General features: G+C 43.6%; 1 protein-coding gene across 1 annotated transcript in view; it reads left to right on the top strand.

Moving 5' to 3' along the window:
- The first annotated feature begins 18,210 nt into the window (after positions 1-18,210).
- The window catches only part of Elovl2 (ELOVL fatty acid elongase 2), a 61,002-nt gene continuing 55,277 nt past the window's right edge, over positions 18,211-23,935 (top strand). The window contains exon 1 of the mRNA XM_070024568.1: positions 18,211-18,292. Coding sequence (XP_069880669.1) covers positions 18,290-18,292 — 3 coding nt within the window. The 5' untranslated portion in view covers positions 18,211-18,289. The remainder of the gene's footprint in view (positions 18,293-23,935) is intronic.

Below are 23,935 nucleotides of genomic sequence, written 5' to 3' on the forward strand. Positions count from 1 at the left end.
TCCTATGTAACTAGGACCCAGATGCATGCTACCCTGCCCAACCTATTTGTTGAGCTGGTGGTCTTGCTAACTTTTTTTATTTGTGCTGGCCTTTAACAGTGATCCTACTGATCTCTACCTTCGAGGTAGCTGGGCCTGTAACCATGGGCCACCATACTTGACCAACCAATGGTATTTTCTCAATAATCAATATACCAACTTGTCTTCTACTGTTCTTTTGAAGGTTTTCCACACTTACTTCAATCACAAGATGTTTGTTCCCTCTCTTTTTTGGTGCATTGGACGGAACTCAGAAACTTGTATATGATAAGCACATATTCTACCTCTGAGCTGCACTCCAGCCTTCAGCAGCTACATAGTTTTGGAAACTTTTGAAATGAATATCATATTTTATTCCTAGCTCCTGTAGCTCATCCATCACATTATAGGTACTGAGGGGCTCTGCCCAGTGTCATCATGGTTAAGGGAATTAGTCTAAGGGAGCAGACCCCACTAACGTAGCAGTGCAGGAAAAGCATGTATGACTAGGTGCTGGCTCTTGAAGCCTGTGTATACCTCCAAGTGTTTGCCTCCCTTACTATTGTCTTAACTAAAGCAGACCAGAGGACCTCACCTAACTTCCAGAGTTAAGAAACACAATCTACTGTGCATGTAGGAGAAAACCTAGCAATACCTGAGGGCAGGTCCTCACCACTGCCACGTGCTAGATATGTAATAATAGAAAACATCAAAATACTACGTTTTTATCCAAGATAATAGAGAACTGTTGACTTTGAAGTTATCCTAATAGGGCCTGTAGGCTGCATTATTAAATCAACTTTCTTGCTTAATGACAAAGGCAGCTAGCATGGACAATTAAAACCATTTTTTTTTCAATACTATCTGAACTCTACCACTTGAGCCATACCACTAACCCTTCTGGCTTTATTTATTCCACATAGGGTCTCACAATTTTGCCCAGGTCCTCAGATTAAAGTTCACCTCCTCCAGTGTAACAGGGATAATATTCATGTACCACATGGCTTATTCCTTCAAATAGAGCCTTGCTAGCCTTTAGTTTGGGATGGCCTTAAACTCTGATCCTTCTGTTTCTGACTTCTAAGTAGGCACTGTTTCTGACTGCTTTGGGCTTTTATTTTATTTTATTTTATTTATATGTTTTTGGTCCGGTTGTAGGGCCTGAACTCGGGGCCTGGACACTGTCCCTCAGCTCTTCAGCTCAAGGCTAGCGCTCTACCACTTGAGCCACAGCGCCACTTCCGGCTTTTTTCTTTTTGCCTATGTGGTGCTGAGGAATCGAACCCAGGGCCTCAAGCATGCAAGGCAAGCGCTCTACCACTGAGCCACCTTCCCAGCCCCTGCTTTGGGCTTTTAAAGTGATATGTTATATGCCACTTGGGGGTCCAGAGCAAGTAGTAGATTCACTTCTCAACTTAGGTTTTATGGATTCTGAGAACACAATAACTGCTGGAGGTGTGAGGATGCAGGGAGGGGAATGCAAGGCAGTCTGTGCTACTGCTGATAGGTGAAAAAATAGAAAGGAAAACTTTGGAGCCCAGCATAGCTTTTTTTTCTTAGCCTCCTACAGCCAGAGTGTCAGATATTTCTAATGAAGACAAAAGGAGAAGTGGTCCTTAGATGTGTTGGAAAAGAGAACTTCCTAGGATCTCCTCCAGGTCTGCATGGAGTCATGGAGTCTCCTGCCATGAGCTACTCACCAAGAACAACCCAGTGCTGTAATCAGGGTGTAATTAGAGAGGCATAAAACGGGTTATCTTGGGAACTGAGGTTCTCCTGCCAAGGCAGAGCTGGCAAGTTGCCTGACCTAAACAAAGCCAGGGATGTGTTATATCAGCATGCTAGTGAGATAGAAGGCAGCCGAGGTCAATGGGACTGTGACTACTAGTGATCAAATACTTTTTCAAAGGGACCAGTGAAGAGATAATGGCAGTTTACACAGATGGGCCGTAGATAGCTCTCAACCTGGGTATGGCCTGGATAAGCACTGAAAGAAGAGTCAGAGCCAGCTTCCCATTGACTTGTGCAAGAAAGCTGCACTGTGTCTTTCCATATAAGCAGCAGGGGGAAAGCATCAGCCCCAGTGAAGTTCATTCCAGGCTGGTCCCCACCACCTAAATATTTTTATGCATGTGTGTCACCATGAGGACTTGAACTGTAGTCCTCATATCCTTACTTGGCTTTTTTTGCTCAAGGCCAGTGCTATACCACTGTGAGCCGCAGCTCCACTTCTGGTTTTCTGGTGCTTAATTGGAGATAAGTCTCACAGACTTTCCTGCCAGGACTGTTTTTGAACCTTGGTCCTTAGATCTCAACCTCCTGAGTAGTTAGGATTTCATGCATGAGCCACTGGCGCCCAACAAATCCATCCACTTAATCTTTAATTGCTAATCTACTTGTCATTCAAGACACTTGTTGCTCCCACATTCTCAAAAAGGAAGTCTTCCAACCCAACACTCCAATTATAATTACCTTTGTTCTGCTTATAGGGCCATTCTAGCACTTCCCACAGCCTACTTTAGTGGTTTAGCGTATCTCTCTGTCATTTTCTTCCTCGTTTTCTCATCTTGTGAGTATTTGGAGACAATGATCATATATGATTTACCCATTGATTTTTATCCAGTCCTGTGTACACAGAAGTTGCATAATAAATGCCTGTTGATTCAGCTTACCTACGTGGCCATTTTGTGATGCCACTAGATTTCCTTTGTTATCCTGAGAAATATTTCTATAAAGCAGCAAGAATTATTTAGTGCCCTCTCAGCACTGTGAGAATTTCCCCCAGTGCATTTACCCAGGTGGGAGAGCCTGGAGGTTAAGGACATGGACTTTGGAATCAGGGTGACGTGGCTTTCCACTTCAGCTGTTTCTCATTAACTACATGTTCCCAGGAAAGTTGCTTCATCTCGCAAACCCTCAGTTTTCTGTCTATAACATGGAGCTCATAGTACCGAGCTCAGTGAGTTGCTGGCAGAATTAAATGTGATAGGAAGGGTTGGGGGTATTAACTAAATGGTTGAACGTGTACTTAGCAAGTGTTAGGGCCTGGGTTCAATCCCCATCACTGGAAAACATAATCAAAATGTGATAAAGTATGCAAAACACTTATCGCAGTGCTGAACCATAAAAATGCCTCAAAAAGGTGCTAGCAATATATCATATGTGCCATTATAAACTCATGGGACGGAGACTCTAAGCACATAAACATGGAAAAGTTCAGTTTAAAAATTGTCTAAAGAAAGGGTCAAAAGCTACGTACATATGACCATATAAGATGACGTTAAGCGAAATGAACCCCGTTAGGGGCACAAGTGTTTTTTTTCTTCCTTGCTATTTTTTTAAATGTATTTATAATGTACTATGTGACTTTTTTGTTTCTTTGGTATGTTTTCCCCCCACAGTATAACCCTGTTTTCACTGTATTTGATTCCGGTGCCCTGCATCTTGTACATACATTTTTCTACTTTGGGGGGGAGGGAAATAACAAAATGCTTAAATAAGGATACAGGTTGACCCATTGTAACAATGAGATGTACAAGGCACTATGTTGAAAACAAACTTTACATCTTCTGTAGCAGGGAGGGGAGCGGGAGGAGTTGGGGAGAAGGAGAGGGAAGGCATGGTAGGGGAAAAACAAAGGAGGAGGTAACAATGCTTGGTACTCATTACCTTACTTGTGTAACTGTAACCCCTCTGTACGGTATTTTTACAATAAAAAACATAAAAAGTTGTCTAAGGTGCTGGACACCAGTGGTTCACACCTGTAATCCTAGCTACTCAGGGGGCTGAGATCTGAGGATTATGGTTCAAAGCCAGCCTGGGCAGGAAAGTCCATGCACGAGACTATCTCCAAGAAACCACTCAGAAAACCCAAAGTAAGGTTGTGGCTCAAGTGGTAGAGTTCTAGCCTTGAGCTGAAGAGCTCAGGTCAGCACCCAGGCCCAGAGTTCAAGCCCCATAACCAACAAAAAGAAAAAATAAAAAGAAATAAAAATAGTATTGTGGTTACAGGTGTTTTTGTTTTGTTTTTGCCAGTCCTGGGGCTTGAACTCAGGGCCTGGCCATTGTCCCTGAGCTTCTTTTGCTCATGTTTAGCACTCTATCACTTGAGCCACCGCACCACTTCTTGCCTTTTCTGTTTATGGAGTCAAACTCAGGGCTTCATGCATGCTAGGCATGCTCTGTACCACTAAGCCACGGTCCCATCCCCTGGTTATTGTTTTTAAGAAGAGTGCCTACCTTTGTCAGAGAGATCCTGATACATTTATAGGTTAACATTTATAACAATGAGTTTGCTTTAAGAAGTCCAGGATGGGAAGGAGATTGGGAAAAGAGGTTAAAACAAATCAAGGTTGGCCATTGTGTTGGAGTTTGAGTCCCTTGGGCTGCTATAATACAACATCATAAACTGGGTGGCTTAGAAACAACAGAAATTTCTTTCACACAGTTCTGAAGGCTGAGACAAGGCTATAACCAAGGTGTCAGTAAATGTGGTATGCAGTCGTGGCCTTCCTTTAGGTTCTTAGACCACACTTTCTCACTGTATCCTCTTGGGTAGAAGCAAGAAAGTTCTTTGAGGTTAATCAGGGCGCCAGCTCCAAATGTGAGAGTCAGAGTCCTCATAACCTAATCACCTCCCAAAACCCCACCTGCTAATATTATGACCTTGAGTATTAAGACTTGAACATATGAATTTAGGAGTAAACCTACCTTACTATATTTGTTGTTGGCTGGCTTCTCTTGAAGAAGCCATCTCTGAGATGAAGTATAGCTACAAGGGGGAACGCTGTAGGAATCAATGTCTGTGGAGAGAGAGGGAACACTGGGCAGTGGACAGGGACTCATTCCTTTCTACAGAGTGAAGAGCATGGTCCTTTAGAGCCATCTGACTAGGGCAAGAGCAGTGGAACATTGTGCTCATTTCACCAGTCTCAGGGAATAATGTACACAAAAGAGGGAGTGTGACCTTTTATCAGTGTAGCCAGGCAAGTCCACCAACACACTTGGTTATCTAAGCTAAGAATTGCAGCAACTATAGGAATAAGTAAACAGTGAATAAGGATGAACATTGGTTGTATTGTATTTGTACAAAGAACAATGGATTTCCTGAGAGCAAATTTATTACTTTTGTGTGTATTTTCAGAAGGTCTATTTTCCCATTCAATTATTCTACCTGTTTCTAGCTTTAGGAGAATATTTCTGTCATTCTACAAAATATGTTCAAGGGACTTGGAAAAAATTATATTAAGTGAAGTAAGCCAGGCACAAAGAAACATAGGTCCCATGGTTTCCCTTATTTGCAATAACTAGTATATGTCTGAGACAAGCAGAAAAGGTCAGATAAGTCGATGTTAGGCAAAATGAACCCCAAGATAAAGACTCAAATGTTTTTTCTTTCTTGCTATTGTTTCTAACATATTTATAGGATGATTTCTTTGTTGCTTTGTATGTCTCTCCCCACAGTATAACCCCTGTTTTCACTGTATTTGATGTTAGTATAATTTGGGGAGGGGAGGGGAAAAACAAATTATTTAAATAGGGATACAGGTGGAGCCATTGCAACAATGAGATGTACAAGACGTTATGTCGAAAAATGATCTTTACAACTTTGGTGCAGGGGAGGGAGGAAGGGGGGGAGGGAATGACAGGGCAGGGAGGAGGGGGAGATGGGAAGGGATGGTCAGGGGAAACAAAGGAGGAGGCATCAATGCTTGATAAAAAATGTACTCATTACCTTGCTCATGTAATTGTAACCCCTCTGTACAGTATTTTCACAATTTAAAAAAAATACGTGCAAGGGACTGAACCATGTATGTTTATACTTCCTGAGGTTGTGCTTGGGTGGCCTCCAAATTCCTATGTGTTAGAAGCTTGGTCCTCAGTTTGGTGCTATTGAAAGATGGTGGGACCTTTAAGAGATGGGGCCTAGTGGGGGGGAAATTGATGTCATTGGAAGCTGGCTCTTGATGAGCATTGTAGGATCCTAGTCTCTTCCTCCCTCTTGTATTTCCTGATGGACAGTTTTGTTGCCTAGATGGACAGTTTTGCTCTATCATGCATTCTCTAGAATGATGTGCTATTTCAGCACAGACCTAGAAGCAATAAAGCCAAGTCATTTACTGTACTCTATCAAACTTTTCTTCCTTGTAAGTTGATTGTCAAAGGTATTTTGTCACAGTGATGGAAAACTAGCACAAATCACGAATGAGTATCTCTCTCTCTCTCTCATGTCAGTCGTGGGGGCTTGGACTCTTGGTCTGGGCGCTGTCCCTGAGCTCTTCAGCTCAAGGCTAGTGCTCTACCACTTGAGCCACAGGTCCACTTCCTGTTTTCTGGTGGTTTATTGGAGATAAGAGTGTCACAGACTTTCCTGCCTGGGCTGGCTTTGAACCGCGATCCTCAGATCTCAGCCGCCTGAGTAGCTAGGATTACAGGTGTGAGCCACCAACACCCAGCTAGTACCTTTCTCTTTAAACTTGCTTTGTGGAAACAAGTAAAATTTACTAGTGGAAATAAATAAAAACATCACCAAAAATTCCTTCGTGGACATGTTAATTAACACATTATCTGAGGCAGGTTTGTTTCCGCCTAAGGCTGAACAGCAGTTTTCCAATTTCATCTCACAAGAGAGTCTCAGTCTATTAAAAATGGAATTGGTGCTTTGACCATCTGTGTGCATCCCCAACTAATGGCTTGCAGCCAAAGAGTAAAGATTCAGTTTCAGATGAGGATAAAACAGCATTTATTCTTTGCTACAGTACACAATCACTTCAAAATTTGAATGAAGAAAAAAACCACATTTTTTTCCCACAGAATAAAAATGCTAGTAGATCTGAAATAACTGAGGTTTTGACAAGAGTACCTGAATAAGGATTTGTAAACTGTATTCAATTATGCTCTGCTATTTGAATGTACATAGAAAGAATTATTATTGCTAGTCTACACATTCAGCTAGTGGAGATCTAATATTCCTGAATTACTAGAAAGTATAAGTACCAGCCAAATGTAATGTCAAATTGCTTACTCTTATCCAGTGGCACATTGCTGGAGTAGGAAGCTTGGATGGATGCTAAGATGTGTATGGTCTGTAAAGTATGTGGAAAAATGCTTAAAATAGGCTAAGTGTTTCCTTCACTTTCCTATTGCCATGTCATTGTGTCAAGGGTCTGTGTAGGGTTCAGCTCTAGGTGAATCTTCTGCTCCATGTAGAATCAGCTAATGCTACTCAACTGAATATACCAGGTATCTGGGCTGGAGTGGAAGGCCCAAGGTTCATCATGTCTTTTTCCTGGTGCTCCTTTCATGTAGCTTTCTTCTCTTCATATTGTGATTCATAATTCAGAGCACCCATGAATTCCTTACATCACTTTCTCAAGCAGTTCTCCTCAAATGAACCTGCAAATTCAGTAGAATCTTAGTACAACTGTTGGATTTGGAGGACATTTAAAACCCAATATATAATACCAACTTTCAGCAAGAATTTTTTGAATGTTAACAAGCTTATTTTAAAATGTATACAGGAAAGCCAAAGAGCTAGAATGCAAAGTCGATTTTTAAAGTATTTTTATTGTCTTTAGGTAGCTGTATAAAGGAGGTGTCATTGAACAAAGCAGTTTATAAATACAATGTACCTTGATCAGTATCACCCCCTTCAACATTCTTACCCCCTTTCAAAGCACTCTTTCTCTTACTTTTGTTAATTTTGTGGTGTATACAATGAATTCTTGACTGCTTTCTTCCTTCTTGCCCCTTTTCAACAGACACAATTTTGAAAACGAAAATATAGGGTATAAAACTTGATTTTCAGAATTACCAAAGCCAGACACTGGTGGCTCACACCTGTTATCCTATGTACTCAGGAGGCTGACTGAGAATCACAGTTCAAAATCAGCCCAGACAGAAAAGTTTGTGAGAATCTTATCTCCACTTAAACCACCAAAAATCCAGGAGTGGAATTTTGGCTCAAGTTGTAGAGTTCTAGTCTTGAGCAAAAAAGCTCTAGAACAGTGCTGAGCCTCAGGACTGGCACATGTGCACATGCATGCACACTACTACTACTACTACTACTACTACTACTACTACTACTACTACTACTACCATAAATGGTACACATCAGTGGAACACAATAGGTATTCCAGAAATAAACTCCTACCTATATGGTGAATTGATATTTTGTTTTCAGAACTGGAATTTGAACTAAGGGTCTTGTGCTTAGTAGATAAGCACTCTTCCACTGGAAACAAATTTCTGGTAGCTTTTGTTGTTGTTGTTGTTGTTTGGTTTTTGTCCATCCTGAGGCTTGAACTTGTGCACTGTCCTGAGCCTCTTTTTTTGCTCAAGGCTAGTGCTCTAACACTGAGCCACAGTGCCACTTCCAGTTTTTGACTTCCAGTTTGGAGATAAGTGTCTCACCTGGACATTTCTGCCTGAGCTTGCTTCTAACGGTGATCCTCAGATCTCAGCCTCCTGAGTAGCTAGGATTATAGGCATGAGCCACTGGCATCTGGCTTCTAGTAGCTTTTGCCTTTCAGTTTGATTTTCACATAGAGTATTAAATTAATTTTTGTTCAAAATGGCCTCCCACCATGATTTTCCTTTCTCCTGAGTAGCTGGGACCATGGGTATGTGCCATCATGTATGGCTTATTTTTGAAATAAGGTATCATTAACGTTTTCCTAGGCTTGCCTCAAACAGCAGTCCTCCTGTCTTCATCTCCCAAGTTTAGCAGAGATATCAGGTGTGGGGTTTTTTGTTTGTTTTCTTTTGTTTTGTCAGTTTGGGGGCTTGAACTCAGGGCCCAGCACTGTTCCTGAGCTAATTTGCTCAAGGCTAGCACTCTGCAGCGTTGAGCCACAGAGTCACTGCCCAATTGTTTTCCCACAAAGGTGCAAAGTCAACTCCAAAGAAAAGTGATCATTTTTTTGGGATGTGGGGCTTGAACTCAAGGCCTGGGCACTTTCCCTGAGCTCTTTTGCTCAAAGCTAGTGTTCTACCACTTTAAGCCACAGCCCTACTATCAGTTTTTGAATAGTTAATTGGAGATAAGAGTCTCATGGTGACTTTTCTGCTCAGGATAGCTTTGAACTATGATCCTCAGATTTTAGCTAGGATTGAAGATGTGAGCTCTGGTACCTGGAAAAAAATGATAATCTTTTCAACGAATAGTAATAACATAGCTGCAATACATATATTTAAAGAGAATAACTTCAAAGAAAAGGAAAGCAGAAGAGAAAGAGAAAGAGAAAAAGAAAGAAAAAAGCAAAAGAGAAAAAGAATTTTGGTTCATCCCTTGTACAAACTTTGGCCCAATACTATGCGAAAAGTAAATGAAAATGTACCACATAAGCCTAAATGTAAAACATAGCATTATAAAATTTCTAGAAGGTACCATAGTAAGAAAATTTCAATACCTTGGAAAGGCAAATATTTCTAGATACAATACTATAAGAAGGAAAGTATAATTTGTGCTTCTCTTTGAAAGGTGCAGTGTTAAGAAAGAAAAAATAAACCACAGATTAGAAGAAAATATTCTCACAAAATATACCTGATAAAGGATTTTTACCCAGAGTACAGGAAAAACTCTCAGAACCAAATGGGGGAGAGGGGGCTAGGAATGTGATTTAGTGGTAAAGTGCTTTCCTAGCATGCATGAAGCCCTGGACTAGATTCCTCAGTACCACATAAACAGAAAAATCCAGAAGTGGTGCCATGGCTCAAGTGGTAGACTGCTAGCCTTGAGTAAAAGGAGATCAGGGAGAGTCCCGGGCCCTGAGTTTAAGCCTCAGGATTCTAAAACAAAACAAAACAAAAAGCCCCACAAAAAACAACAAAAACTAAATAGTAAAACTAAATAGAAGAGAGACTATCAGAGATTGAAGACAAGGTTGAAGAATTATTTCATTCAGATTGCAGTTAAACCTCTGGGAGAGGAAGGGGGGCAGGAGGAGTTGGGGAGGTAGGGAAGGAAGTGATGGTAGGGGGGAAACAAAGGAGGAGGTAACAATGCTCATTATGAAATGTACTCATTACCCTACTCAAGTAACTGTAACCCTTCTGTACAACATTTTTACAATAAATACATACATATTTTAAAAAGAGGCCAACTTTATGAATTTATGGTGTAAAATAGGGAGCTGAAATACACTAAAAGTATAGAAAACTTATTCAATAAAATTATACAAGGAAAATTTCTCCAAATCTAAGGATTTAAATACTTAAACATTCACATATAGGAGGCAGTTAGAGCCCCAAATAGACAGGACATGTGTAATTTTAACTATTTTATAGTGAAAATGCCAGGAATAAAATTAAGAATATTGCCTGGCTCCCTAACTTTTTCAAATAGTTATTTATATTAAAATTAACATAATACAAAGCCAGGTGCCCGTGGCTCATGCTTACAATCCTAGTTGCTCAGAAGGCTGAGATCTGAGAATCACTGTTCAACGCCAGCCTAGGCAGGAAAGTCTATGAGATCTTTATCTCCAATTAACCACTAAAAAGCTAGAAGTGAAGCTGTGGCTCAAGTAGTAAAGCACTAGCCTTTAGCACAAAAACGTAGAGACAGTGCCCAGACTCTGAGTTCACACTCCAGGACTAGCATACACACACACACACAAATTAACATAGGACATTATTTCATAGGGCTGCTTCTTTTTCCTCCCTATTTGCTTTTGGTCTTTTTTGTCTGGAGTAAAGGTATTGACCCATCCAAAGGGTACATGTTTGTTTTAAATGGTTTATGTAAGGAATTCTGGAGGTAGTTAGACCTTTACATATAGGATGTGCTCTGAGCAATATTAGGAGACAACATGTCCGAACTGGATACAGCTTAGCCTGGGTATGAGAATTGGGCATAGTCAGAAACAGCAGTTCATTTGGTGAAGTCTGAAGCTAGAGAGCCAGGAGGTGAGATGAGAATTGGGGAAGTAGGGTGAATTCTAAATTGCATGGTAAAAGAGGTTATCTCCCAAATGTGGGGCCCCTAATGACTTCAAAGATCAAGGATTTAGTGACCCCCGTTCAATAGAAATGATGGATTATATACTGTATATAGTGCATTACACACTAAGGTAAAAAAGCAAGTGAGCACAAATTCAATAGGAAGTATCACCAAGCTCTTTCCAGTTTTTACAAGGGCAGTGACCAGGATAGGTATGCATGAATTGGAGTACGGGTCCTTTGGAGGATAGAAAACATAGAAAAAAATCACAAATGAACTAAATCTGATTTTTAAAAATTGGTAATAGAAATAATTTACTTGGCCAAACACGTGCTAGCTGACCTTATCTCAGATACTATGAAGCCCTACCTCTGTGAACTGCAGGCAGTGTGGGATTTCCACAGATCCTCTAGGCAGTGGGCAGGAAACACATGATTTCCTTACTGCTGGAATCTTGATTGGTACCTTTATCAGAAACATGGGTCAATATACAGGCTGAATGAAGTGGCTCTCATCTAAATCCCAGCAACTGAGGAGGTGAAGATAGGAGGATCATGGTTCCAGGCTAGCCCAGGTAAAAAGTTAGTAAGACCTCTATCTCATCAAACAAGCTTGGCATGATAGCATGTACTTCTACTCTAAGCTACTCTAAGCCAGGGTGGCCTAGGAAAAGAAAAAGACTCTATGTAAAAACTAATGCGTTTAAATAGGGATACAGGTGGACCCATTGCAACAAGTAGATGTACAAGTCGTTATGTCGAAAAATGAACTTTACAACTTTGGTGAGGGGGAGGATCGTGGGAGGGGAGGTGAGGGAAGTATGGGAAGGGATGGGAAGGGGAAACAAAGAGGAGGCAACAATGCTTGATAAGAAATGTACTCGTTATCTTGCCCATGTAATTGTTACTCCTCTATACGGTATTTTCACAAAAAAAAAAAAAAAAAACTAACGCAAAAAGGGCTGAAGACATGGCTCACGTGATAGAGCACTTAACCTAATAAGTTTAAGTCCCTGAGTTTAAATCCTGGTACCACCAAAAAAAAAAGAAAACAAAGAGAAAATGCTAGAATGGGTGAAACTCAAATGCAGCCATGTACTGAAAAAGTATGGCTGCCATTTTTATTTATTTTTGTTGTTTCAGTGTTCTGTGCATGTCTTTTATCTGAGATGGCTGAGACTATATGCCCTGCTTTCACTGTATTTGATGTTGGTATAATTTGTGGAGGGGAAGGGGAAAAACAAATTGTTTAAAGTTTTCTGCATACATCACGGCTCTTCCATTGGGCAGGCCTCCAAAGAGTAGTGACCATGTTTATATAAGCAATGAAAACCTTTATTTCATGATATTGTTTATATAAGTAATATCCTTAAGTTAGGATTCACTCAGGAAATGGACATTGCCATTAACTTAAAAAATATAGCTTTCAAAGACCCTTGAGTCTAATGAAAATATTTTTAGATTGTCACAGAAAACTTAAGTGGCATGGGACAAAAAGGTGCCAGTCTCAGGCTGGGAAGGTGGCTCAGTGGTAGAACGCTTGCCTTGCATGCATGAGGCCCTGGGTTCGATTCCCCAGCACCACATAAGCAAAAAGGAAAAAAGCCGGAAGTGGCACTGTGGCTCAAGTGGTAGAGTGCTAGTCTTGAGCTGAAGAGTTGAGGGACAGTGCCCAGGCCCAGAGTTCAGGCCCACGACCAGACCCAAAACGAAACAAAACAAAAAAAGGTGCCAGTCTCCCTTAATTATTAATCAAATGTCTACAATGTACAGAAGCTACAAAAACAGTTGACATGTCAAGTTAAATATTGAACTAAACTGATTTAGGGAATGAGTTGTATTAATTAAAGGTAATTAAATTTCCTTTTAACAGAACTAGTATAGATTGAAGTTAGACCATATTATGCCTCAAGATTATTCTTATCCATACTTTTCCATCTAACTTGGTTAATGAGGTCACCAGACAAAATTTCTATCCAGAATCCTCTTCATGACTTGTATGCACTCAAGCACTGATCTATCCTCATGTAAAGGACCAATCGCATTACAGTCTTCTGTTAATGTTTTTCTTTCTCAGAGCTTATATAAATAAAAAAATCCTCTACTTTCAGACAGAATTTGAGATGTTAAAAACATGTTGAGCAATGTCAGTCAACGTGGCATTATTGATACTGGCAGCTAGCATATTTCCAAATTGTTTACCCTTTTCTTATGCTTGTTTGAGACAGTCTCTCCAGCCCCCGAAGACTTCTAACTCAAGAATCTTCCTGCTTCAGCCTCCTGAGTGCTGGGATTAAAGACGTACATTACCATGCCCAGTGAATCTATCTACTTTTGAAGAGTTCCCTAATTAAGAATTAAATCACTTGAAGGCTCATCTTATACTGTCTCTGCTTGTCTAGTCTTTAACAAAGTTCAAGGAGGAAGAGCCACATGAATTTACATTTTGGACCTTCAGCCAAAACTTCAGATTTCCTTCTTCACTGTAAGTGCAGAATGAATCTACAGATCTGTCACGTTCATCTTTAAGTCATCTCGATATAACTGTCCAGTTTGTTCATCTTAGTACTTGTACCAATGCAGTGAGAGCCTGTCAGAGTCACTGTGGGCTTATGTCATATTAGAAATGGACCCCTATTAAGTGAGCCCATGCTCTGAAGAAAGTAGATTTCTCTGCAAAGTGTGTAAGGGTTGTTAAAGATAAGATTATTTAGAACAGCATGGAGTTCCTGACTAAAACAATTGCACAAAAACAAAAACCCCAAGGATGTAGCTCAGTGGTAGAACACTTACAGAGCATGCACAAAGTCCTGGGTTCAATCGCTATTGCTGTAAAACAGAGACAAACAAGCTCCCTCCAGCATAGAAAACTAAATGAACTACTGTTGGCAATCACTCTCCAGGACGTGGCTTATATTAGATAATCAAAAGATCAAGATATTAGTTTCCTGTGAATAGTGTGTGTGTGTGTGTGTGTGTGTGTGTGTGTGTGTGTGTGTGTGTGTGAGAGAGAGAGAGAGAGAGAGAGAGAGAGAGAGAGTCTGTGTATCTGTGCTGATATTACACAGCTTGAACTCAGGCCCCATGCTTTCACTTGGGTTTTTCACTCAAGACAGCAGCTATACTTCTGGCTTCTTTTTGCCAGAAGTTTCACAGACTCTTCTGCAGGGGTGGCTCAAACCACAATCCTCAGATCTCAGCCTCCTGAATAGCTAGGATTACAGGCATGAACCACCAGTGCCCAACATTTGAGGGAAAAGAATGATGAGGCAGGTGGTGAGGCTGCCTGATGTGACTTCTGGATTAATTTTAGAAACCCTGCATCTTCATTGACGTCATATAGAAGTTGCTTAGGGTGAAGCAATGCATGAGGTTGACAGGTATGCTGAGTAACTGGCTCTTCAAACTCTTCCACACTGTTTAGTTCCTTTTTTCTCCCTAATTTACTGGAAAAATTAAATGTTGCCAGGTGCTGGTGGCTCATGCCTTTAATCCTAGCTACTCAGAATTACAGTTCAAAGTCAGCCTGGCCAGAAAAGTCTGTGAGACTTTATCTTCAATAAACTACCAAAAAGCTGGAAGTGGAGCTATGGGTCAAGTGGTAGAGCTTCTTGCCTTGAGCTAAACAAGCTCAGAGATAGTGCCTACACCTTAAGTTCAAGCCCCAGGACTGGCAGGCGTGTGTGTGCACGCACGCACACACACACACACACACACACACACACACACACACACACACACACACACACACACACAAGTTAATTACTGAAATTGGTAGGGTTTTTTTTTTTTTTTTTTTTTTTTTTTTTTTTTTTTTTTGGTGCCAGTCCTGGGTGAAGCTGACATTTTCAATCGAGTTATAATTTTGGTGTTTCCCAATTTTCCAGTGTTAATGTGCTGGAGGTTCAGTTTCCAACATGGTGATGTTGAACAAAATGGTAATGTTAAGAGGCCTGGTGGGAGGTCTTGAGGTTTTACTGGGGTCCCTACTCTTTCAAGACATGGCGGTAGCTCTTGGGGCGCCTGAGTTTATTTCTTTTGGGAGGGTTCTTTCAAAAGAGCCAGCCTGTCTCTTTTCCAGTCACTCTGGCTTCCTGTCATGGCATCATGCCCTGTGTTCCTTCTTCTCGATCCCCTGCCACCATGGGACATGAGGCCTGCAGGGGCACTCTGTAGCGCTGGTGACATGCACTTGAACCTCTAGAACTGTGAGGTAAGCAAGCCCCTGGCATCTCAGTCAGAGCTTCAGGCACTTTGTTACAATAATGGAAAATAGGCTAATATATGTTGTTTGTTTGTAGATATGGTTTCAATATTCAACACCTTTTTGTCCCCTGATGAGATGAGAAGGAAAAGAAAATTCATGATCCAAGTGTTGCAGGTAAAGTAAAAAGTCAGGGGAGAGTTCTACTAAATTGTATGCATCCGTGTAAATTTTACCACTGTCTATATTCACTAAACAGCCTCAACAATTTATAATAGTGTTGTGAGAATTATTAGTTATTGATCAGCTTATTACAAACCAAGTTTTGACTATAATCCAGAAAACCAGCATATTTAAAGTGACTTATTACAAGGCACTAGTCTAGTTGCTTGCTTCTTTCTTTCTTTTTTCTCAGTCCAGGCATGAGTACTAGTCACAGGGCCAGATGTGTGGCCAGATGTGTTCCCCGCACTGCCCCTCCCCCCCCACTGAGACTACTCCTCTTATGGTGGGGAGTGTGTTATGTAGCATGCCTTCTGGACAACTGTACTGTTGGGGTCTATCAATTTCTTCCTTTATTTTCTCAGTTAATTTCCAGGTTTCAAGTTTGGCATAAAATAGGTTTATAGCAAGAAGAGATGATAGACCTCTTGCCTGGACTCAATCTTGGTGGGTGGTCCACCTGAGAGAGGGACAGTCAGCCTACAGTGTGGGTTGGAAAACCTACAGCAGGTCACAAGAAGGAATAGGACATCTCCCTCTCCCACTTGTCCATGTACAACGTCATTTATTTTTAAAAAAATTAAAAGGAAAATTAATACAATTTAGATTAAGACAACATCTGTGAAAATGGTAAAGTTAATATAGATGTTGAATCAGTAAGATCAGTTAAAAGAGTACAAGTAAGCTGGGATGGCTGCAGCTGACCAGTGCACATCAGGAAAGAACATCTGGCCAGGATCATATTCCCTGGGGCTGAGGTCCTCAGGGCAGGTCCAAGCGCCAAGGTGCTAATAGACACAGGATCTTTGTAACTTCATCTACAGCAGTAGGGCACTGGGTTGTGGATTTCTTCTCTCACTTTCAGACCTGCTGCCCTTTCCTGTTGGCTCAAAAGAGCCCTCCCCCTTTTTTCCATCTCAGAGTAGTTTCCACAAATGTTTTCTCTTCCAGGAAGAATTCCCTCAGGGCTTTTTGTGGCCGACTTAAAAAAAATTATTGGCATCTCAATTCAGTTAACTTCTAAGCAAAGCCTTTCCAGATCCTTCTATTTAAAGTGCTCCCTCTATGTCATTCAAAGACAATACTATTTTCTCATTTTCTCTATCTAGGCTTGTGTTGGCTCTTATCTTCTTTCTTCCCATTAAAATCTAAGCTTCACTTCAAAAGAGGACATATATACATTGCTTGAGGCTCTGCGCAGATCATCTCAATTCTCCAAGGCTCTGCAGACTTCCTTTCCTAATGGAACAAATTGTAAATATGTGAGGATTTGTGACCGCACAGTTTCTGTCACAACTACTGAACTCTGCTATTGTCACATCAAGGCAGCCATGGACACTAAGTAAAGGTATTAACATGGCTGTGTTCTTATAAAACTTTATTTACAAGAACAAGACACACAAAAAAATGGGCAACTGGATGGTTTGTTCTGAAGCTGCAGTTAAACAACCCCTGCTCTAGGCTGTAGACTCTGTCTAGTAGTTCTGAATGAATAAACATGTTTTTGTCAGTCCTGGGATTTGAACTCAGGGCAGAGGTACTGTCCCTAAACTTGTTTTTTTGCTCTACCACTTGTGCCAAATCTTCACTTCTAGCTTTTCTGGTAGTTTACTGGAGAAAAGTGTCTTACTGACTTTCCTTCTGGGGCTGGCTTCAAGCTGTGACCTTCAGATCTCAGCTTCCTGAGTAGCTAGGATTACAGGTGTGATCGAATCATCAGAACCTGGCAACAAATTATTTTTGTTTTGGATTGATATAATTGTCTACTTCCACTTCATTTCAACCTAATGATCAATAAGTTCATATATTACTTTGTCATAAATTGAGTTCTGACAATATTGAGTAAAAGATGTGCTAAGTTTGCGTGAGTGTCCCTTCTTCTAAGTCGACTCTATCTTACTAGTTTCTTTTCTTTTTCTTTTCTGTTTTTCTGCTGCACTGGGGTTTAAACTCAAGAGTTTCAAACTAGCTAGGAAGGACTCTACCACTTGCGTCAAACCTCTAGCTCCCCTCCCAGCTGTTGCCAGTCCCGGGACTTGAACTCAGGGCCTGCGCTTCTTTTGCTCAAGGCTAGCATTCTACCACAGCACCACGTCGGGCTTTTTCTGAGGACTTTGTTGGGGATAAGAGTCTCAGACTCTTTTTGCCCGGGGCTGGCTTTGAACCGCGATCCTCGGGTCCCAGCCTCCAGAGTAGCTAGGATCACAGGCGTGAGCCACCGGGGCCCGACTAACATGCACAACTCTTAAGGCTGGAAACAAACTACGGGAAAGGCCAGAAATGCTGATGTCTGTCACACCCGCCCTGCAACCCCCACCAGACGCCCAGGGCCTCAGAGCCCAGGCATTCTGTACCCAGCAAGGGCTGGAATAAACGACCGGCCCGTGTCCTACTCAGAACGGTTACTGGTACCAATGCACCCCCCCCCACCCCATCTCTGTAGCCCGTGCGATCAGCAACCACGGGCCCACCATCCCCTCCCACGGCTCCGCAGCCACACGTGTTGGGCTTGAGCGCGCCCCCAGGGCGCCCGCTGGGCCTGCAAATCACCGCCCGGCCTGCAGGGGGCGCCGCACCCGCGCGGTCCACGCTCGGCGCCTGGAGGAGTCGTGGGGGCGCGCCTCGTCTCGTCTGTCCGCGTGGTCCTCGCGCGCAGCGGCGACCCGTGAGACCTCGGCCCTCCAGGGCTTATAGGGAGGGGCGTGGCGGGAGAAACGGCCCCGAGCGCGGGCGCGAGCGAGCGAGCGAACGAGCGCGCGCCCGCGTGGGGGGGGGGGCGGGGAGGCGCGGGCGGCGTGTGCGCGCGCAGCTGTGGGAGGGGCGGGGTGACTAGAGCGGGCGCGGCGCGGCGCGGGCAGAGGGACGCCGGCTACCCTGGACAGCGCATCGCCGCCCGCGCGGGCCATGGTGAGTCCGGGCCGCGCGCGCCGCCTGGCCGCACCGCCTTGTTTTCTCTCTCCCGAGGCGGGAAACCGGCCTGGGAAGGGGAGCGGCCACCGACGCTTGCGGGTTCGACCGCTGGAATCCGCCGCTGCGGGGTCCGCGCGGGCCCGGGGAGAGGGCGGTGGGCGTTCGGGGTGTGGGGGTGCGGTCCGCGGTCTCGGGAACTTGGGTCCCGCTCTCTTCCCCGCACCGGGAGGCTGCCAGCCGCGGTCGTCCGAACACGGGGGTGTCGGGACGCCGCGCCCCCCACCCCACCCCGCCGCCCTCAGCCCCCCGCGGCCGACCCCGGGACGCCGAGCCGTGCTTCCCGCGCGCGCGGAGCGGGCTCGGCCTCCGCCGAGGGCGTCGGGGGCCCTAACGGCCGAATTCGTGCAGCCGGGTGTGTGTGTGTGTGTCCCCTCCCCGCGGGGACTGACCCCCCCCCCTCCGGCGGCTCCGCCCGGGGCTCGGGCCCGGGAAAGCCGAGGGGGGCTCCCCGCTGCTTCCCCACGCCGGCTGCAGGGGCGCGAACGCCTGCCGGTGCCGGGCGCGCTGCCGTTACAAAGGAGACGGGCGTGGGAAAAACGTGCGAGCGCCTCGGGGGGGGCGGTCCCCGGGCCCTGGCCCGGCGCGGGCGTCCGTGCCCGAGCCCCCCTCTCCCAGCCTGCCCCTGCCCGCCACACCGGGCCTCGACGAGCCTCGGCGTCCGCCCACCGGGCCCGAAGCCGTTTCGGATCAGACCTCCGCGGGTCCCGTGTGCAGCCGTTCCCGGCCACCCACCACCCTGTCGAGAGTCGTCTCCCGGCTTGCCGTGTGTGGTCCCCAGCGCATGTAGGGTTTGGGCGCGTCGTACATCCTGCTGTCCGTCCGTGGCGGGACAGAGGTTTTTGTGCTCACGGCTGTGTTTTTTTTGATAACCCCCGGCAGTGCCCAACGCGCAAGTGCTCAGAATGACTCCCGCTCGGAGCCCAGGGGAAGCCAGCGCTTGGCTGGGGGCCGGTGGGAAGCGGAATCACCTGTGGTGGTGCGGTGCTGGCTTCCCAATGCTAAGCCCAAGAGGTGTTTGGGGACGGGAGGAATCCCGCTTGGCAACAGCGATGAGGCTGGCGACCATCAGGCTTTGTAAGCCAAGGTCCTGGTTGATACCCCCGAGGGGGCACAAAGCACCCCGAGAAGGGCTAACTGGCTCTCTCCTTGGCCTCTGAACCTGCAGGTGGGAATTTTAGCAAGCGAGGGAGCACTTAGAATGGAAAAAGGTGGTGAGAATTAACTTAAGGAGCCCAAATCAGGGCAGGTTTCTTAATACGTTTTATCCTAGTAAGTCATGATGCTTCTGTTAACCATGTCTTAAATGAAGCCGTATTATATCACCTTTTAAAAAACCACAGCACATGGGGAAAGGTTGCAGTTAACTCATAAATCAGTGTGGTTTAAATCACGTTCCAAATGGTCTGCTGTTCCTGAAGTCTCTCTTCGGTTCCGAAATAGTTTTCTTCAGACTTCCTTTTTGCTTTTCCACTTCCATAGTGTAAATAATAGCTCTGGCTTGTTACAGTTTAAGGAAGTGTGTTTATTATAATTGGATACAAGCTGTTTTAAAACTGTAATGACCAAGTTTTTAACTGAGGTGACTATATAAATGATTCTTTGATAACCATCTTGTCCATATTGGTAGAAACTAAAGATAACAAAAGTTTGCCTTTGAAATGAAAACCAACTAGCAAACATATATGAAAAATCTTATTTCTTGGCAGTACTGGGGCTTGAACCAGGGTCTTGTGCTTGTTAGGCAGGCCCTCTGCCACCTGAGACACATCCCAGCCTTTTCTGCTTATTTTTAGAATAGAGTGTCTTGTTTATTTAATTTTTTTTGTTTTGTATATTTTGCCTGGGCCACTGTGATTGTTTACAATTCCCACGTACTTAAGATGACAGGAGCTTACCACTGTGCCCACATTTTATTGTTCAAGACAGGATCTTAGTAGTAGAGGTGTGGCTTAGGTGGTAGAGCGCCATGAAGCCTGGACTTCAAGCCCCGATAGAAGCACAAAAAAATGTGTGTGTGTGGTTTTTGTTTTGTTTTGGCTTGAACTCTGGGCCTGGGCACTGCTCCTCAGCTCTTCAGCTCAAGGCTAGCACTCTACAACTTGAGCCACAGTGCCACTTCAGTTTCCTGGTGGTCTTTTGGAGATAAGAGTTTTAGGGTCTTTCCTGCCCGGGCTGGCTTTAAACAGCGAATCTGAGAGCTCAGCCTCCTGAGTAGCTAGGATTACAGGCGGGAGCCCATCAGCGCCCGGCTTGTGTGTGTGTGTGTGTGTGTTTTTTTTGGGGGGGTCCGGTCTTGGGCCTGAACTCTGGGCCTGGGTGCTGTCCCCCTCAGCTCTTCAGCTCAAGGCTAGCACTCTACCACTTGAGCCACAGCACCACTTCCGCCTTTTTTCTTTTTGCTTATGTGATGCTGAGGAATCGAACCCAGGGCCTCATGCTTGCAAGGGGAGCGCTCTACCACTGAACCACCTTCCCAGCCCTATGTGTGTTTTTTATTTTATTTTATTTTTTGGGGGGGTCCGGTCGTGGGGCCAGAACTCTGGGCCTGGGCGCTGTCCCTCAGCTCTTCAGCTCAAGGCTAGCACTCTACCACTTGAGCCACAGTGCCACTTCCGGCTTTTTTCTTATGTGGTGCTGAGGAATCGAACCCAGGGCCTCGAGCATGCAAGGCAAGTGCTCTACCACTGAGCCACCTTCCCAGCCCCTGTTTTTTATTTTAAAGACGGGAATCTCATAATTTTTGTTCAGTCTGGCCTGATTTTGCTGATTTCAGCCTCCTGAGTAGGTAGAATTACAATGTGAGCCACTGGGCCCATTTTTAAAAATATATTTTTAGGAGATTGCACTAGATTAATATTAGAGCAAAAATATCAAGTTGTATTTCTCAAATTGTGGCAGTCAAAGAGTATAAAGTGGTTGGATCTTTTAAAAAATCTTATTTTATAGCAGAGTCTTGCTATGTAGGCTAAGTTGGTCTCAGACTTGCTGTGTAGCCTAGGTTGGCCTTGAACTTTCAGTCCTCCTGTCTCTGGTGCCCAAGAACTAAGTGTGCAGGTGTACACCACCATACTCAGCCTATCAAATTTATTTTTAAATATTTGGCTGAGTGAGCTAAGTTAATGGTTCCTCAATAAAAGGTTGCTGTGGAATCAAACATTTCCTTTAAAATATTTTACTTAGTTTGGGAGACCCAAGAAAGACTTGAAAAAAATGGATCTATGTCATATACTTAATACAGAACACAGGGCCCTATTGTTTGGGATTGTGCAATGATCATCTCTACTGAACAGTTAGATATGTGCCATTGAACTTGGGTGTTGGAAATTTTAGAAGTACATGCTAGTAAAGGGGAAAGTTGCAACAGGGAATTTATTTGGTAGCCCAACCTGGTGAAAATATGTCAACATCAGTTCATTATAACTCAGAAGTTACACATTTGCATTCTTCTCAGTGATTTGGACATTACTGGCATTCAGAAACTCTGACAATGAACCATTCTCATGAATTGTTAGTATGAATGTAGCCATTTAAAACTAACAGCTAATATTTTGAGAGTATAACTTGTTCTGATCTGAGCTTGAGACATATCATTAATGTGTTTGAATCAACACAGACACTGAACTGTGTCACCATTGGCCTCAGGATTTTCATTTGTTAAAAAAAATTACTCTTGAATGTCGTGGGGAACAATAAAAAATAAAAAAATAGTGCTAAGAGTGCCAGTAGATGTTCTCTATTAAAACAGTGTGCTCTTTTCCTGTATCTCTGATTCACCTCACACTTGACTGTTCCTGTGGGATCTTAGTACATGTCAGCAATGTCAAACAGAAACATGTTTTAACCCCATATGTAATGTTAATTTTCTACTAGTCACGTTAAAAAGTAGAGACAAGTGAAATTTTAATATTTTTTTACTCCATGTAAATATCTCAGCATAAAATCAATAAAAACTTAAGATAGCTTACATTCTTTCGTAAAAATTTGGTGTATATTAATGTTGATAGCCTATCTCAGTTCCAGCTAGTCACAGTTCAATAGCTGAGGCTACTATATATAGACAGTTCAATAGCTGAGGCTACTATATATAGTTAGAGGCTACTATATTGGACAGAGGAGCCCTTGATAGCACACATCTTCCAAATTTCCCTCTTATCTGCCTAGCCCCTTTCCACTGTGAGAACGTCACTGCCACCTAAACCCAGCACTACACAAAGTGAGCTACTCATCTTTCACATACTACACTCTGTTCCCTCTGGCTGCTGGTAATTCTACCAGATCAGTGTCTGAAATCTGATTCTCAGCCTCCTTTTTTTTCTTTCATACATATTGTCTGATATTCTAATTTCTGCTTGAAAATATTTTCAGTCTTCTCTCCCCTCATCAGCCCCTTTTCTGCCATTTTGCCTTTTCCACAGGTTTGCACTTTACAGTGTCTTTGTTTCCAATTTTTTAACTTCCTGTCTGTTGAGAAAAATACTTCTCTGTCGCAGTCACTGGTCTCTATCTTCCTCTGTTCTTTTCTCATCCCTTTTCCATGTTAAATCCTAAATGTTTTCTATTTTATAGCTCATTCCTATGCTTAACAACTTTCCTTTATCAAATACCCAAAGAAGGATAATTAGTAGTAAGTAATCTGGTATTAAAATGATCTACCCAAGAAGAAAAAGAAGAAAAAAGCTTTAGAAAAAGTGAAGTTGGCCAGGTGCCAGTGGCTCATGCCTGTAATCCTAGCTACTCAGGAGGCTGAGATCTGAGGATCATGGTTCAAAGTCGGCCCGGGCAGGAAAGTCCGTGAGACTCTTTTATCTCCAGCTAACCACCAGAAAACTGGAAGTGCCCTGTAGCTAATGTGGTAGAACCCTCACCTTGTGCTGAAGAGTTCAGGGACAGCACCCCAGAGTTCAAACCCCACAACCAACAAAAAAAGAAAAAGAAAAGAAAAAGTGAAGTTGTTCTCTAAGGTGTTTACCGTTCAAGAGGCATCAGTTTATTAGTTAATAGAAATAACAGAAGCTGGGAAGGTGGCTCAGTGGTAGAGTGCTTGTCTTGCATGCATGAGGCCCTGGGATTGATTCCTCAGCACCAGAAGTTGCGCTGTGGCTCAAGAGGTAGAGTGCTAGCCTTGAGCTAAAGAGATGAGGGACAGTGCACAGTCTCAGAGTTCAGGCCCCATGACTGACAAAAAAAAAATAACAGTAAGGCTCCTCTCCCCCAGTGATGCCACCTTATATGTCTATGGTACTCCCTAAGAAATGAACACCGTAGTGAAGCAAGGGACTGAGCCACAAGCAGAAAACTAAGCTCTATTCCTGCCTATTTCCTTCTTTTTTTGGGTGGGGGGGAGCAGTTATAGGACTTGAGCTCAGGGCCTGGGTGCTATCCCTGATCTTTTTTGCTCAAGGCTAGTGTTCAACCACTTTGAGCCACATTCCACTTCTGGTTTTCTGGTGTTTAATTGGAGATAAAAGAGTCTCATGGACTTTCCTGCTGGGCTGGCTTTGAACCATGATCCTCAAACCTCAGCCTCCTGAGTAGCTAGGATTACAAGTGTGAGTCACTGGCATCTAGCACCTAGTTCTA

This window comes from Dipodomys merriami, unplaced genomic scaffold (assembly GCF_024711535.1).
Source record: "Dipodomys merriami isolate MVZ:Mamm:240054 unplaced genomic scaffold, mDipMer1.0.p SCAF_16, whole genome shotgun sequence".
Taxonomy (NCBI): domain Eukaryota; kingdom Metazoa; phylum Chordata; class Mammalia; order Rodentia; family Heteromyidae; genus Dipodomys; species Dipodomys merriami.